Below are 15,651 nucleotides of genomic sequence, written 5' to 3' on the forward strand. Positions count from 1 at the left end.
CAGGATATTGAGCGTAATCCTGATGCAAATATTTATATATCTGAGGGGCATGAAGAAGGTTCATGAACAAGGACCAATGTGCCACTCCTCATCAATGATTAATACATGTATTGATCGGCTGTGTTTTGGGGATTAGGGCCACTGTTTGAGCAAAGGCGCGACGCTGGCGTGTGGGTGGTCGTGATTTAGACTTTTTGTGTGGATGTTTAACATCGTGCTGAGCTTCTGGGGGTATTTTTCTGCCTGTCAGGTCGAGCTGTTCGTTGTTTGAAGTTGACAACGGCATCAAAAGAGAGGCGATTTTAGAGCAAAGATCTCGTTTTGACCCCCATAACGTGATTATAATAGTTTTATTTTCCACCGATTCAAACAATGAAACCGTTTCTGCAGTGCATTCTCCTGACTGTCGGAGTGGTCACTGGTAAGTTTGATTAATTTCTTAGTTATTCTGTCTGCTTTCATTATTTTTGGTTGTTTAAATCTATTTGGTTAAAGATGATGAGGCCTATTTACAGGCTGAGCACTTTCAAAACAAATAAACTATTTTAAAAGACAGCTATTTTCATTTTGACAGCACCACTATCAGTATGTGATGGATTTTTATCATTTCATTAGTGTATACTGGCAGTATCTGTGTTAATGGGGGCCTGTTTGAGTTACCAGTTGTTTAACTGTTGCTGTTCAAACTTTTTCTGGATATCTGCTGTCTCAAACTAGCAGCAGAGCGTTGGTCCAAAGGTTATATGTGTCCAGGCTCCTGCCCAAATATTCCATGTGGTGCCACTGCTCTCCAGTTAAAACCAGGACTAAACAGATGCAGATACTGCATGGTCCCCACATCAGTCTGTAAGCATTATGTTTGTGGTTTTGTTATACATGAACAGGGTACCGCAGTCCTCTGAATGACTTCCAGCGCTCAGAGGGCCGAGAGCTCGTTCCTACCTCCTGGAACTCTGCTCGAGTGCAGATTTTACCAGGCCTGAACCTTGAGGACTGTGCCACACGCTGCTCACAGTCACTGGACTGCAGGTAAACAACACACTTAAACTACTTAAAGATTACGGTTTGCAAAAGGGCTTTGCTTATAAATTGGCCAAGAACTTAAAACATATTCTCATAATAGATATGGATGTCATTGTCACTTTGGGGATTTGGAATTGGGTGAAATTTTTTTTTGATATATTTTGAATTCTCTCTAATTCACACAGGGTCAAAAGTATACACCCCCATTAATAGTTAGTAAATAGAAGGTGCTTCTGATTGAAGTGCAACTTGGCAAGTTGCACTTCAATCAGAAGCTTTTTTTGTTTTTTTGCCATCAACAAGCTTCTGGGCGCTAGTTTAGCTCAGTGGGTTAGCTTCTGGCATAATTCTGGATCGATATTTGACCACTGTTCTTGGCATAAATGTTGGAGTTCATTTAGCTGACTTCTTGGTACGGCCAAGGCTTTTGATTTCCTTAGAGATTATTAAAGTATTCTGATTCTGATTAAGCATAGTGCACAAATTTTCAGTAGGGTTAACTTCAAGGCTTTGGAAAGTCCATTCCAGAAGCTTAACGGAGCCATTGCCAAACAACTGCAGATTCTAAGATCATCAGTTTAAACAATTGCACATAAGTACAAGCTTTTCTGATGTGTCACAATTTTCCTAAGGTCCAGAACAATCTTATCCTTAGATGAAAGGAAATTAGTTAGGATGTTCAGAAGCAACCCAGGAACCGCCAAGAACACCTGACTCACTGTTCACAGTTATATCGCCAAGGACTGAAAGAGTGTCAACCAAGAAAGAAGCCCCCGTTTCAAAATTGACGCTTTCATGCTGACTGAAATGTGCAGCTTTCCATACAGACAAGCCAAATGCCTTCTCGATTAAAGTTTTATGGTTAGGTGATACAGAAATTTAGCTGTTTGGCTAGTATGACAAAGAGGAGAAGGTGGTGCTAGTATCATCCTCTGGTGCTGTTTTGCTGCCAGTACAACTGACACATTGCAAAAAGTGGATGGAATAATGAAAAAGGCAGACTACTTCCAAATTCTTCAGCTCAAATTAGCAACTAGATGGTTGAAATTACCAGCAGGACAAACAAATTTTTTTGAAGGATAAAGCAGGCTGACATTAAACTTCTGGAATGTTTTTCCACAACAAAGTCCTGACCTCCTGGACTATAAAAAATTGTGGACTATGCTTAAAAGCTGGATCCGTGCCAAGAAACCAACCAACCATTCTGAATGAGCTCTACCAGTTCTACCAAGCAGAGTGGTCAAATATTCAGCCAGAATTGTGCGAGAAACTTGTTGATGGAAACCAAAAGCATCTGGTTGAGGTGCAACTTGCTAAGGGACATTCCACCAAATATTAATGGACTCGGGGCTTTGAGAAAATCTAAAGTCAATTAAAACCTGTGCACCCAATTCTTGTTTTTTAAAGTCATTAAAGATGTATGCTACACAACCATTCCACCCTGGAATGAATGTCTAGCCTTGTAGATATTTATTAGTAAAAGGCAAGATGATGTGAGGCTTTCCACCACAGAATGAGTCCTTATTCAGTCTGGACTATCAACATTGTCATTGCAGCTTCTTTCCCCATAGTTTTGCCATCTTAAGACTAGAACAGTAGATAATAATGGCGGGCCATTACTATCTACTGATATTAGGTAATTGCCAGCAACATCGACATTTATAAATGGCAATAAATTTAAAAGAAAGAAGAAGAAATTGGAGAAACACTCTTCAAACACATCATATTGCCATTTCATAGTTTCTAAATATGAACTTTCCTGTCTGCAACACATGTTTGGAGCACCAGAAACATAACAAACAGTGAATTGTGTCCCTGAAAGAAAACGAAATCAACCAATGTATCAGAATAGTCTTAAATGATTAAATATTGGTATTGATATCAATATTAAAATCTCTATCTTTACCAACCGGGGTCTAGTTAAGACAGCATTTATTTAATAATGCTGACACAGATATATCGGCAATCAGCTGACATGTCATCCCTGCCAGTATATCAGTCGGGCTTTCTTTATACTGTCTGTTAAATGTTAAACATAATATTCTTAAAAATAACTTTAAAAGGTTCACTGATTAATTTAAAAACACTTTGAGTTTAAGTTTATCCTCTGAAAGTAAAGATCTTTGACGTGAAAATATTTCTCAACATTAGAGCTTTCAACTATGAGACTCGTCCAGTTGTCACCTGTAAACATCTGCCCTGGGTGGGTGATGGCACCAATGCAGAAGTGAAGAGAAACGTGAACTGTGATCTTTATGAGAAGAAGGGTAAGACTCACATCGGTGATATCACAGAGATCAGTGCTTCCCGTCGATACTGTAACCACTGATTGCTTTTTTTATGCAGTCTATGTAAGGAAGTGCATTGTGGGTAAAGGGGAAGACTATCGAGGCAAAGTGTCCACCACGAGAAGCGGACTCACCTGCCAACAGTGGTGGTCCAAATTTCCTCACGATCACAGGTGAGTTACATCTTCACTGTACTGGAAAAAAAACATTGTGAAGATAAAGTGCTGCATTTCACTTTCAGTTCAGAGGTGAACAACAGCACAGCTCTATTTATAATTATTTTCCAATTGTGGGAGACAGATGAAGAGGTGGGAAATTCACGACGAAGAAACTTTCCTGAATAACCGTGTCTTTCATTTCCCTTAAAGCCAGACTGAAGGCAGAAAGCCAGAGTGCATTACTGCTCATACCCCTTTCACTGTTGTGGTATCTGTAAATTACACTGTTTTTAAGCCTTATTTCCACCAGTGTGGGTGCCTGTTTTCTTCAGAAAAACTGATAAGCAAAATATCATAAGCAGTCTTCAAAGCAAAGTAAGGAGCCAGATCTTTTCTCTGTACCTGACAGCGATTAAATCGTGATGAATATCTGAGTAATAGCCATCAGGTGGCCAGCAGTTCTCTAACTACACCACCGTGAAGGAGGCGTACAGGTGTGCCTGATAAAACTGCAAATTATAGCAGATTTACATGTGATAACCAAAACAAATTTATGTCAGATATGTGTACTCTTCAGCTTGTAAAAACCCACTAATACATCTGTAAGTGTTTAGGCTTGAACCCAGTCACTTTCTGTCATAGTTGTCTGAATCCATTCCCTCGGGCTTAAGAACAGCTGCAGTTTCTATATTATTCATCCACACTAGAAGTTGACACTCCCAGATTAGGGAGTTGTCACTTCAACTGCATTATTTGTTTTAATTTAAACGACCAGTTGTACCAAAGTGTATGACTAACTGAAAAATTCTTTTTTTTTCTCAGGTGGACTCCTACAGCTACCAATGGTCTGGAGCTGAACTACTGCAGGAATCCGGATGGGGATCGGATCGGTCCGTGGTGCTACACCACCGACCCGGAGCGACGCTATGAAAGCTGCAACATTCCCCAATGCAAAGATGGTACATCCCATAAATCACCACACATCATCCTGCTTATCTAAACTGCAAATGTGAGATTTGTAAAGCTTTACGTAAGTTTTATTTCCTCCAAATGTCTCGTAATTAGCACTTTAATTTGGTGGAGCTGGAAAACTTGTTACTCGTTTTTTGGCTTACCTGCTGATAGCAGTGCACTTACAATAGTTACTGTTTCAAGTTCCCCCATGAATAGCTTCAAGTTTCATTCTTTAATTGTGCTTTAAGAAATTTATTCAGCAATTATAGAAGCTGTTAAAAAAAGAGTGGTGCTTTCTGAATGTGTGTTTATCTTTACTTCAAGCATCTTTCACTTTGTGAGTCATTCTGCTTGCAGAGGTGTGCATCACGTGTAATGGAGAGGACTACAGGGGCCAGGTTGACCACACTGTGAATGGCAGAGAGTGTCAGAGATGGGACCAGCAGTACCCTCACCAACACATCTACCAACCTGAAAAGTATGCAATCATTACTACTGTTTTGTTTGCACCCGAGTTAGCATTGCACAACACATTTTGCTGTTGCACCTGAACTATTTAAGTCATTTACTTTTTCCATTTCCAGGTGATAAAAACCTGCCTATGTGTATTTTTCAGGTACCCTGATAAGAGTTTAGATGACAACTACTGCCGTAATCCTGATGCCTCTCCGGTGCCTTGGTGTTACACCACTGACCCTGAGGTGGAAAGGGAAAACTGTGACATCAGCCGATGTAGTAAGAGCTTGCATTTATTGGACCTTTACTGGACCAACTCCTATAGTAGAGTCTTTACTTTTACTTTTTTAGAGAGAGAAAAAAGAAAGGCAAAAAATCTCCATCTTTTCTTTCTTCTCCAAAATTCAGTATCTTTTGGTTCTGTTTATAGGCAAAATTGCTGGCTTATACAGTGAATAAGATAATTACTAGATGTTACTGTAATGTTTTCTCTCACTGTATAAATTTACTGGATTAAACTTGTGGCTTATTTGTTTGTTCTGTTCTTGTCAGTGGGTCCCTCAGGCAAGAAAGAGGAAGCCAAATTGATTCCAGTAGTACTCTGAGACACAGTGGGATTAGAGAGTCTCATTAAGTTGCTGTAATTAAATCTAGAAAAATCACCTTTTCTGTGTTTGTACAAATTGCTTTTAGAAATGTGAGACATTTCAGGGCAGACGATGATTCTCTTTAAACGAATCAATTTTAAAAAGTGTTTTTTCATCGATTTAAGCCATGTATAACAGGCTGTGTTTGCCAGATATGGTGGCTTCAGTTGTAGTAGTAATAGTAGTTTTATTACACCCCCGCCTTTTTTTTCTATGACTTTTTGTACTGCTTTTAATTCCAGTGTATTTTTGTAGGTCTTTGTAACTCTTGCCTATGAAAGGCACTTTAAAATGTTGCTAACTTTTAACATTAGCTAAGAGTTTTATTGTTTGTTTAAACAGGGCATTAGTGTTCTCCCAAAAATTTCAACAGAAGTTGTGCAACCTGGGGATTTCCAATGAGAATCATTGACACAAAGAAGATCACGATAAAACAGTGCCATCCTGTGGTGTGATTAGTATTATGTAACATGTTATTATCCTTCACACACGTGGAAACCACAGTATTTTCCTGAGCTTCTTGTGTTTTCACTGTCACTTTCACATCTTAGTTTTCTCGTGATTTTTATCCTGTTTCGTTAGGTAATTATTCTCCTCTTTTATATCTGTGTTTATTTGATCCTCCTCTTAGTTTCTCTCTGCCGCTGTAAATCAGCATCATTTGGTCCTTAAAGGTGATTCATAAAAAAATGAGGTCACGTTGTTCTTTTATCTCATGAGACTATTCCAACAAACTTTCGTTTTCTCCTGCATTTTGTTGATGTTTATGTCATCTTTAACCTGTTCCTTCTCTCCAGCTGAAGTTCACGTAGAGAAGCGCCAGCGCTCCAGCTTCACCACCAAGTGTTTCCGTGGGCGCGGGGAGGATTACCGCGGGAAAGTCAACGAGACCACGTCAGGCATCCCCTGCCAGCGGTGGGATGCCCAGCAACCCCATGAGCACCCCTTCTATCCAAACATATATGAGTGCAAGTAAGCGTTGATCGCCGTTAAGGTTAACCTTGTCATTTAGTCTTTTAAAAAAAAAAATGTTTGTTGTCACAGCTTGTTAGTTTGATAGTGCTCTCGCTGCATTGCACATGAATATTGATGTCAAAACGTCATTGCAGTGAGATTTCTTGCATCTTATTTCTCTGCTGACAGTTGACAGTAGATGATGGATAGTCAGTAATTCTCCATTAAAAGCAGATCGCTCTCAGAGTGGCAGCATGCATGTGAAATGAATATTAAACTTCTTTGTGATGCTGTGATCGCTCATCATGCCAGAAGTGATTAGCAGCATTTCCTTCATTCATTTTCAGTAGACTTTACAAGGGTGGGGGGACAAGAACTTAGTTATTTCAGCGTGATCTCCGTGTCTCTACACTAACCCGGCACAGTGTGTCAGTGACCAGTAATTTAATGCATCAATGATGAGCTGAATCTGTGTTACATTTCATCCAGGGGTTTGGAGGAGAACTACTGTCGTAACCCAGATGGGTCGGAGGCTCCCTGGTGCTTCACATCTGTCCCAGCGATGAGGACTGCTCTCTGCTTGCAAATCAAACGCTGTGCAGACGACATAGAAGCTGAGGGTATTAGCCTTCTTCTCCATTTTAATATGAATCCAGCGAACAGGCTCCTGTTGGCATTAATGAATAAAGATGACCTTACAATGCATCGACTGTATGAATATTCATATGAGGACGTGCAGGGCTGTAATATCAATGTGATGAAGACCCCTCCAGCGAGAGCCCCAAAACCCTGGAATATCTGACGAGTCGCCAGAAATTGTTTCTTTTTTTCTTTTTCTCAGTTTGAACATTTAACTATAGATAAGGACAGAATTATTATTTAAAAAAAAAAAAAAAAAAAGCAGCAAAGAGACAATTTTGGATGCTTACATTATTTTACTCTGAAACAAAACAATGAAATTATTTCTCAAAAAACAAAAACTACTAGGGGCAGGATTATTATTCACGTTGGTCTTCAGTTCTCTCTCCACAGACCTTCAGTGGGATTAAAGTCAGGCCACTCAGTGAAGTTCACTTTGGTCTTCTCAAAAAACGACGTTTGTTTTAAGCCGTTGTCATCTTGGAAGACAAAGCGAAGTCTTCACCAGAAGTGACATTATTACTTGATCTGCCACATGGGGTCCATTCCTGTGCAGGCTTCTAGTAATTGTCTTCATTTAAACAACAATTCCTAACTTGGCTAAGTCATTTACTAGTGTCTTGGTAGTTGTTCTTAAATCTTTAGAGACATCTCTCACGAGTCTTTAAAATCTTTTCTTCCTCTGCCAGGCTTGTTCTGTGTGGCTCTTTGAATTTCCTGATGATACTTCTCACTCTAATTCTTGACACTTAGAAAGATTGTGAAAACTTTGATTATCCATTTTGTTTTAACTTTGATTTTGGCACAATGCTTTCTCAAGTGGCAGCTCACTTATGGGTAAACTGGAAGAGGTTTACCTCAGGTTTAACTTTATAAAACTCAAAGCTTGTAATATAAAAGTTAAATCACACCATTGCACAGCAGCGGTTTGTGCTATGGCTCAACAAAAAGGTCAGTTTTCAGGGGCTCATAATATGTCATTCATTTTTTTTCCCTTTAATAATTTAATTATAGTGTGCTAAAAGAAATGATTTATGCATTCTAAATAAAACTACCATGTTGAAAATGTCTTTCTCTGTTAAATAATTAAATAATTTATCTGCATACCATTATTATAATGCAGAAATAAGAAACTTTGTAATGCCCAGACTTCACCTCAAATGTAGCTTTGATTCTAAATGAAGACAGAGTGCAGTGTTGTTCTGCCCCATTATGCTCATTTGACAGTCTGCCATACTTAGTAATGGCCGTGGCGATGATGATGAAGTCTTTCGTCTTCTTTCCAGACTGTTACCATGAAAACGGAAGAAACTACAGAGGCACTGTGCGTAAAACTCGTAAGGGCATAACCTGTCAGAAATGGAACGTTAACACGCCTCACAGGACAAAGTAAGATAAACATTTAAGTTATTAAACAGCAGAGGATTTATTTTATGCACATGTATGACTATGACCACTAATTGGCTTTATATTGAAACTGTATCTGCACTTCATACTAACATCGAGTGGGTTTTGTTTTCTGTTCGAACTGATGAATACATTAGAAAATGTACGATTAAAAAATAGGCTCTATACTTTATATTTTATTAAGGTGGTCTGTAACATAATAGTTGGTAAACGTGTCTTGAGTAAGAAAAAAAGAATAATATTGTTACAAACAGAAGGACTGTCATGTTTTCAGCATTTTTAGCATGCCTATATATTTCAAGAGATCTGTGTGTGATCTTCCAGGATAAACCCAAGAACGCACCCAGATGCCAATCTGACAGAAAACTATTGTCGCAACCCAGATGGTGACCATCACGGACCCTGGTGCTACACCACAGACCACAAAACAGAGTTTGACTACTGTGCCATCAAACAGTGCGGTACAGATCTTTTCTACCTGTCTCATGTAGCACTTTATTGGGCTGTGTGGTGATGGTTCATCCAGAGTTTGAGTTTAACATTCAGCCTGTTGGTGTTTTTGCACAGCTGGGGAGAAAGTGTCTATCACTGAACCAGTAGGTTAGTTGAGCAGGCTTTCTAATATATTTCAAACATCTGCAAAATATGTTTTACAGTATTGAGTCGCCTTTTTGTGATCACAGAAAATGTGGAGTTTAGTGAGTGTGGAAAGAGAGAAGACCGGGTCCATACGAGTCCCATAATGCGTATAGTGAACGGGATTCCTGGGAACTCACCTTGGACGGTGAGCCTAAGAGACAGGTGAGTCTGACAGCTGATGGTGTTTAACAGTTCTAGTAAAAGGCTCTCTGCTATGCTGGATGTAACCTCTGACCTGTGTGTGTGCAGAAAAGGAAACCACTTCTGTGGAGGATCCCTGGTTAATGCTAGATGGGTGATCAGCACCAAACAGTGTTTCTCCTCCTGGTAAGTCTGGTTCTTTTAAAAGTGCTCTCTGATTCCACACATCTAAAGTTTTTGGCATTTTTGCAAATGTTTATTCTTAATAAGCGTTAGATAAGAAAACTGATTCCAGTTGTATGTCCAGTCACAAATAAAAACAACTCCACGTTAGCATTTCAGCGTGCTGCTTGTCTGTACTGGTTTAAACCAGATGCAGAGGTTTTCTTACTTGTGTAAAATACTACAGAGAGAACAACAATGGCAAAAGACCAGAGATTATTTTGCTGTTTGTGTGTTTAAAGTAGCACAAGAGCATGAAGAAGACTGGGATCATTGCAAAACATTCATGCAAAAATATTAGAGCAGTAAAGAGAGGCAGCGTTCACCTGTTCAGCTGCTCTTGACACAAATATTCAATCAGCCAATTGCATGGCAGTAATTTAATACATTTACACATGGACAAGGTCAAGATGACGTCGTTGATAGAAAGACAACGGTAACTCAAATAATCACTTGTTACGACAACCAAGGTATGCAGCAGACACACAGCAGTCTGTCGACAGCAGCGGCAGCAGACCACACCGGGTGCCACTCCTGTGAGCTAAGAACAGGAAACTGAGGCTACAATTGATATGGGCTCCCCCTAACCGGACAACAGAAGATTGGAAAAATGTTGCCTGGTCTGCTGAGTCTCAATTTCTGCAGTGACACTCAGATAGTAGGGTCAGAATTTGGAGTAAACAACATGAAAGCTTGAATCCATCCTGCTTTGTATCAACGGTTCAGGCTGGTGGTGGTATGTAATGGTATAGGAGATCTTTTCTTGGCACACTCTGGGCCTCTTAATACCAACTGAACATTATTTAAGCACCACAGCTTACCTGAATGTTGTTGCTGACGATGTCCATCTTCTGATCAAACTGGTTTCTTGAACATGGAATTTAAAAATACAAAGTGCTAGAACAACTTTAAGAACGACATCTATCTCAATTGCAGGAGTTAAATTATGGAACAGTCTAACAGAAGAAATAAAAGAAAGTAAAAACATAAAACAGTTTAAAGTAAAATATAAAAACCTGATTTTAAATAAGTATAACAATGAAGAAAACGGGGTTAACCCAGGACGGTAATGTTGCTGGTAATGGTGTTGTGGTTCTTTTTTGGGGGTTTTTTTGTTTTGTTTTGTTTTGGTTGTTTGTTTTTCCATAATTTGTGCATCTGCAAATATAAACCTTCTGGTTTTTTTCATATGAAAGAAACTATACCCTGGTGGGGATTGCTAATTTCTTGTTTTTGATTTATGTATGTTTTGTTTTGTTTTGCTTTACTTTTGTTTCATATGTTGTTTGTTTTAATTTAAGAATATTTATGAATGAGAGGTAAAACTTGAGGGGGTAGGGACAAATAAGTAAATACTTCTACCTACTCCTTTTCAAACAAATAATGGAATAATATATTGTAATGATTGTGAAGGCTCATGTTTGAAATGTTTGAAATAAAAATGAACTGAACTGAACTGAACTGAACTGAACATGACTGTGAGTTCAGTCTACTCAAATGCCCTCCACAGTCGCCAGAACTTAATCCAATAGAATCTGAATGTGGTGAAGGCAGAACGGGTCCTAACCCAGTTTTAGGAACCTAATTGCTACCTAATAAAGTGGTTGGTGAGTGCATATAAAAGTGTGAAATTTAAATTAAATCTCTAATAGGTCTGACTTACTGTTAGACTTTGGATATTTCTAAGACATGTCTAAATTTCTCAGTTCTCAGTTTCTCAGTTTACAAAGCTTCAGATTTACCATCCAGATATGATAGAGAGAAAAAGCCGTTCATTTAAATCTCATCAGGAAAGTAAATAAGTATATTTTCAAACTTTCAAAACTCAAAAATGCTTTAATATATATTGATAGTGCTTAATCATCTGAATGTGTGCATAGCTACGTTGACCTACCTGGATATTCAGCCAAGATGGGAACTCTGTTTCGTGATCCTCAAGAAGGAGAACCAGGTGTGCAAACCATCCCTCTCACTAAGATTGTTTGCGGACCTTCCGAGTCTCAACTGGTCATGCTACAACTGGAATAGTGTGTACTGTCAGGTCCCACCACACACACGCACACACACGCATGCATGCATATGTACACAGACATATACCTAAAAGTCCTCCTGACTCTTTTTCCTCCTCCCTTTCTTTCTGTAGCCCGGCCGAGTTTAATGAGCGTGTCTCTCAGATTTGCCTCCCTCCTGAGCGCTACATTGTAAGCGAGGGGACGAGGTGTGAAATTGCAGGATGGGGCGAGACAAGAGGCAAGTATAATCCTTCGGAAGTGCCGACTTCATGCATTACCCTTCTACTTCGAATAATTAATAAAAGGTGTCTTTCCTAGAACGAGCATCTTGTTTCTGCCCTTGAAGTAATGTTTCTTCTAAATGAGGGCTATCCAGGCTACTGAGCAACAGATGGCACTGCTATTTTCAAAATCTTTCAACAGCTGTCCAACTTCCTTTTCGTTTCACTATGCCCCTAAATACATTAGCTGCTAACTAATTCCTTCTTCTTAATCTTTTTCAAGGGACTGGTAATGAGGCTGTCCTCAATGTGGCCCACATGTCTGTTATTAGTAACAAGGAGTGCAACAAATACTTCAGAGGTCGTGTTCGTGAAAATGAGATGTGCACAAATGCCTTCCAAGCTGGAGTAGGTGCGTGCGAGGTACGTATCTGCGTAAGAGTGGTGGACCATTTCAAAACTTTGCTGCTGCGATGTTACAGGAGAAATGCAAGGTCCCCTGCTTGAAGTGGTTTCTTAACCAAGTCATAACAGAAACACAGCACTGACCATCTTTGGTATTAATAGCTGTAAAAATTAATAGAATAGTTTGATGTTTAAAAATGGGAAAGTATGTGCTTAAACTGTGAGTTTAAGAGACACTGTTTAAATGTTCTCTTAAGCTGTGAGTTTATAAGGTCCTGGTAGGTGGATTTCATTACCTTTGGGCAGAGCCAATCCAGCTGGTTCCACCAGCTGTTTCCGCCGCTGTTTGTGTTAAGCTAAACTAACCAACTGCTTGTCTAGCTTTGTGTTAAAAGTGTAGATACTTGAAACCCCCGGCAAGAAAGTGAACACAAGTATCTTCCCAAAGTGTCAAACTATGTTCCTTAAGTGCCACAAAATAACGGCGTAACGTGTTAGGACTTAACGCTTCAAATACTGATGGCTGGGAAAACTGTTTGATAATGAAAGTTACTTTAAGCAAAGCGCATACAGTTATTTATATGTTCCTATAAATCAAACACAGTCACCAGTTGGATAATGGAAGTGAACTGGACAAGATGTGACTGCAAGATGTTTCTAACTTCAGCAGTGACAGTCAGTCATAACAGAGACAAATAATGACCCCGGAGTGTTGTTCCTGTGTGTCTGCAGCGAGACTACGGCGGACCTCTGGCGTGTCAGAACACGGACTGTTGGGTACTCGAGGGGGTGATCATCCCCATGAGGCGCTGTGGACACCCGGGGCAGCCCAACATCTTTATTCGCGTGTCTATGTACGTGGACTGGATAAAGAAAGTCATGGAGATGGCTTAGAAAGAGAAAGCGCCGTCAAACACAGAACTGATTATTCTGAGTGTTATCAAAACTTGCGAGACCTTTTCATGCGCTGAACATGTACACTTTTCCTCTTCTCAGATGCCTCTTTGTCTATAAAATCTATCCCTAACACAAATCCAGATTTATAATTAGAATGTGTTATATGACTTGTATTACTATTACATTACTATATTATGAAAAAAATGTTTTGTAGTAATGCATCTTTCGGGATTTCTTCTGTTATGTCTGCATTACATCTGCATGATTTAATGAATCCTTTCAGTCGCAATAACTAACATTAGGTGGATCAGAATCCAGGTTTTTTTTGTTTTTTGTTTTTTTTTTTTGCTGCTGGCAGCCAGAAACCAACAGATATGCCAAAATAATAAGAACTCAATAATCACGCACGCTGACATGCAAAATAAAAAGCCATGCGGAAAAGGTTCATCATAAAAATGTGAGCTGCTTTTCAAAGTTTTACTTTGATGAGATTTTTCATTTTTATTACCACTACTTTTCCAGTCTTTATTCGCCTTTACCCTGATAAATGTTTATCTGCTCACAACTACTTTTTCTTTCTTCTTTTTTTTACCTTTTTTTGTAATGTTTATGCACCACAAACAGGGATTAAAGGGCTCCTAATTTTACCCGTTTTTGCACCAACTTCTAAAAAGATTTAAAAGCTTTCAAATGAATCAAATCAAATATAGCCCCCGAGGAGTCAGAGGAAAATATCGTCCCTAATTAACTTCCAGTTAGAGCAGGGGTGCAGAGGTTTACGGCACAGTTTCGGAGTTCCTAACATCCCCTGGAAATGCACCCTTTATTGCAAAACTGTACGCCTCCCCTGCTCTCCCTGGCAATGAATGGAACTCCGAAATACCTTCTTTGCCCCCAGCCTCTAAAGAAATCCCTCCTCTGCCTGTCTTTTGATGCCTGCCCCCACCTCTAAAGACATGCCTTTGTGCCTTATGCAGAACTGTATGCGTTGCACATTCTTTCTAGTTCTATAGGAGGATTTTTGTAACGCGGTCCTGATGAGCCCACGGAATTTAGCTTAAATAAACCTCAAGATCAGAGTCCAACCGAATCTCAGACACACCACACGCCGCGGAAGGCCAGTGAACTCTCTCATACATTGACACACACGCATAATTTCGCTCTCGCGACCCCCCCTCCCCACCACCACCACTACCACCTCCTCCCCCTACCTCTACCTTCTCCCCCATTCTATCTTTCTGTGTCTTTCTCAGTAAAACTTAAACTTTTTTTCATCTCAGATAATCCCAAGATTTATGTTTATATTTTTTTGCAGAAATAGAACCCGATAAGAGAAAAGCTTAGACCGCGTTCCTGTCTAACTGATGATGGCCAGTTATGCTCCTGTTCTATAGAGTGTTTGGAAACAGCAGACTGGCGGTTGTGATTTCAGAGTCATCCTGTTCACTTTCATTTAGTAATATTTATAGTAGATGACTAATGAAAATTTGTATATGACTACCAGTTCTAAGTAACTGTTGACAAAAGCTGCTGGGAAACCCGACTGAAATCTGTAATAAATGCTGCCATAAAAAAAAAAAATGCAGATGTTTTCTTCTTTATTTTGCTTTTGTGCGTTTTATGGTAATAACCTGAGACATATAGGCTACGTTTGGTTGAATTATTATTATTATTATTTTTTTTTCTGGTTTCACAAGATGTTCAGTTTAACAATGTATTAATTACATGATAAAAATGACGCTGCAAATCACCCAAACTAATCTCCGTGCTTCATCTTTTTTAACTTAAAGCTTTATATTTTGGTCGCACGCCAACGTGTTCACCTGACATGACTCCGTGAGCGGTCCAGTGGCAGCAGCAGCTGCCCCTGGAATGTGTATTCACTGCGGTGGTTCAAACATTTCCATCCAATTTTATCAGTTTGTGTAAACGCAAAAAGTTACATCTTGAAAATATATTATTTTTAGGGTTTTTTTTCCAGCTGCACACAGGCAGCATGTAAAGCAGAAATCCACACAGAAAGGCATCTTTTAATCTAAAAATGCTCCATGTTGACTTATTATTATTTCATTATTATTATTTGAAAATAAACAGTTGTATAATTTTTTTTAATAACTGGGCTACGCTTGTTAAAAGTACTTGAATACAAAATCCAAAGACTGCATCTAATCGCAACTTTTTGCGTGCTCTATAAGTTTTTCTGCTGATGACTTCAAATGCTCTTTGCACGTAGCACAGTTTTTGAAATGAGCTGAGCCGGGGTTACATTTTCCCCTAAAGAAAATGTATATGATAGTGCTGCTGAGCAAACTTTGTTCTTCTGAAACTCCATTTGATGTTTTATTCCTTTATGACACAGTTAACATCTCTTAGCACTGTAGGTGGGGAGATAACAGAGGGACAGAGAGTGAAACTTTTTGCTTGAAACAGTGCAGACAGTCTGCTCTCACCACTCTGTTCTGCTGAAACAAACTGAACCTTTTCCTCCCTTCTTTGGGGAACTTCCCAGCCCCCAAACCCCACTTTGGGAACCCCGGAACCAGACCCTCCTGTCTGATGCCCGTCTTTCTCCCTCTTAAGTGGGTGGT

General features: G+C 39.4%; 1 protein-coding gene across 1 annotated transcript; it reads left to right on the top strand.

Annotated features, from left to right (window-relative positions):
- The first annotated feature begins 138 nt into the window (after window positions 1-138).
- mst1 (macrophage stimulating 1) lies at window positions 139-14,659 on the top strand. Its single transcript, XM_006783171.3, has 18 exons — window positions 139-421; window positions 885-1,029; window positions 3,175-3,290; window positions 3,370-3,484; window positions 4,292-4,428; window positions 4,781-4,901; window positions 5,040-5,158; window positions 6,324-6,498; window positions 6,970-7,100; window positions 8,406-8,508; window positions 8,851-8,987; window positions 9,094-9,126; window positions 9,210-9,327; window positions 9,415-9,492; window positions 11,409-11,555; window positions 11,672-11,778; window positions 12,045-12,184; window positions 12,899-14,659. The coding sequence occupies exons 1-18, from the start codon at window positions 373-375 to the stop codon at window positions 13,058-13,060; spliced, it is 2,133 nt and encodes a 710-aa protein (XP_006783234.1). The 5' UTR covers window positions 139-372; the 3' UTR covers window positions 13,061-14,659.
- Window positions 14,660-15,651: the final 992 nt, after the last annotated feature.

Source organism: Neolamprologus brichardi, chromosome 5 (assembly GCF_056152115.1).
Source record: "Neolamprologus brichardi isolate AB-2024 chromosome 5, ASM5615211v1, whole genome shotgun sequence".
Lineage (NCBI taxonomy): Eukaryota > Metazoa > Chordata > Actinopteri > Cichliformes > Cichlidae > Neolamprologus > Neolamprologus brichardi.

Excerpts from the sequence above, each read along its gene's own strand:
- mst1 (XM_006783171.3), top strand. The coding sequence starts at position 373 with ATGAAACCGTTTCTGCAGTGCATTCTCCTGACTGTCGGAGTGGTCACT. Across the intron at positions 1,030-3,174 it reads TCACAGTCACTGGACTGCAG|AGCTTTCAACTATGAGACTC; the intron begins GTAAACAACACA and ends TCTCAACATTAG. Across the intron at positions 4,429-4,780 it reads CATTCCCCAATGCAAAGATG|AGGTGTGCATCACGTGTAAT; the intron begins GTACATCCCATA and ends TTCTGCTTGCAG.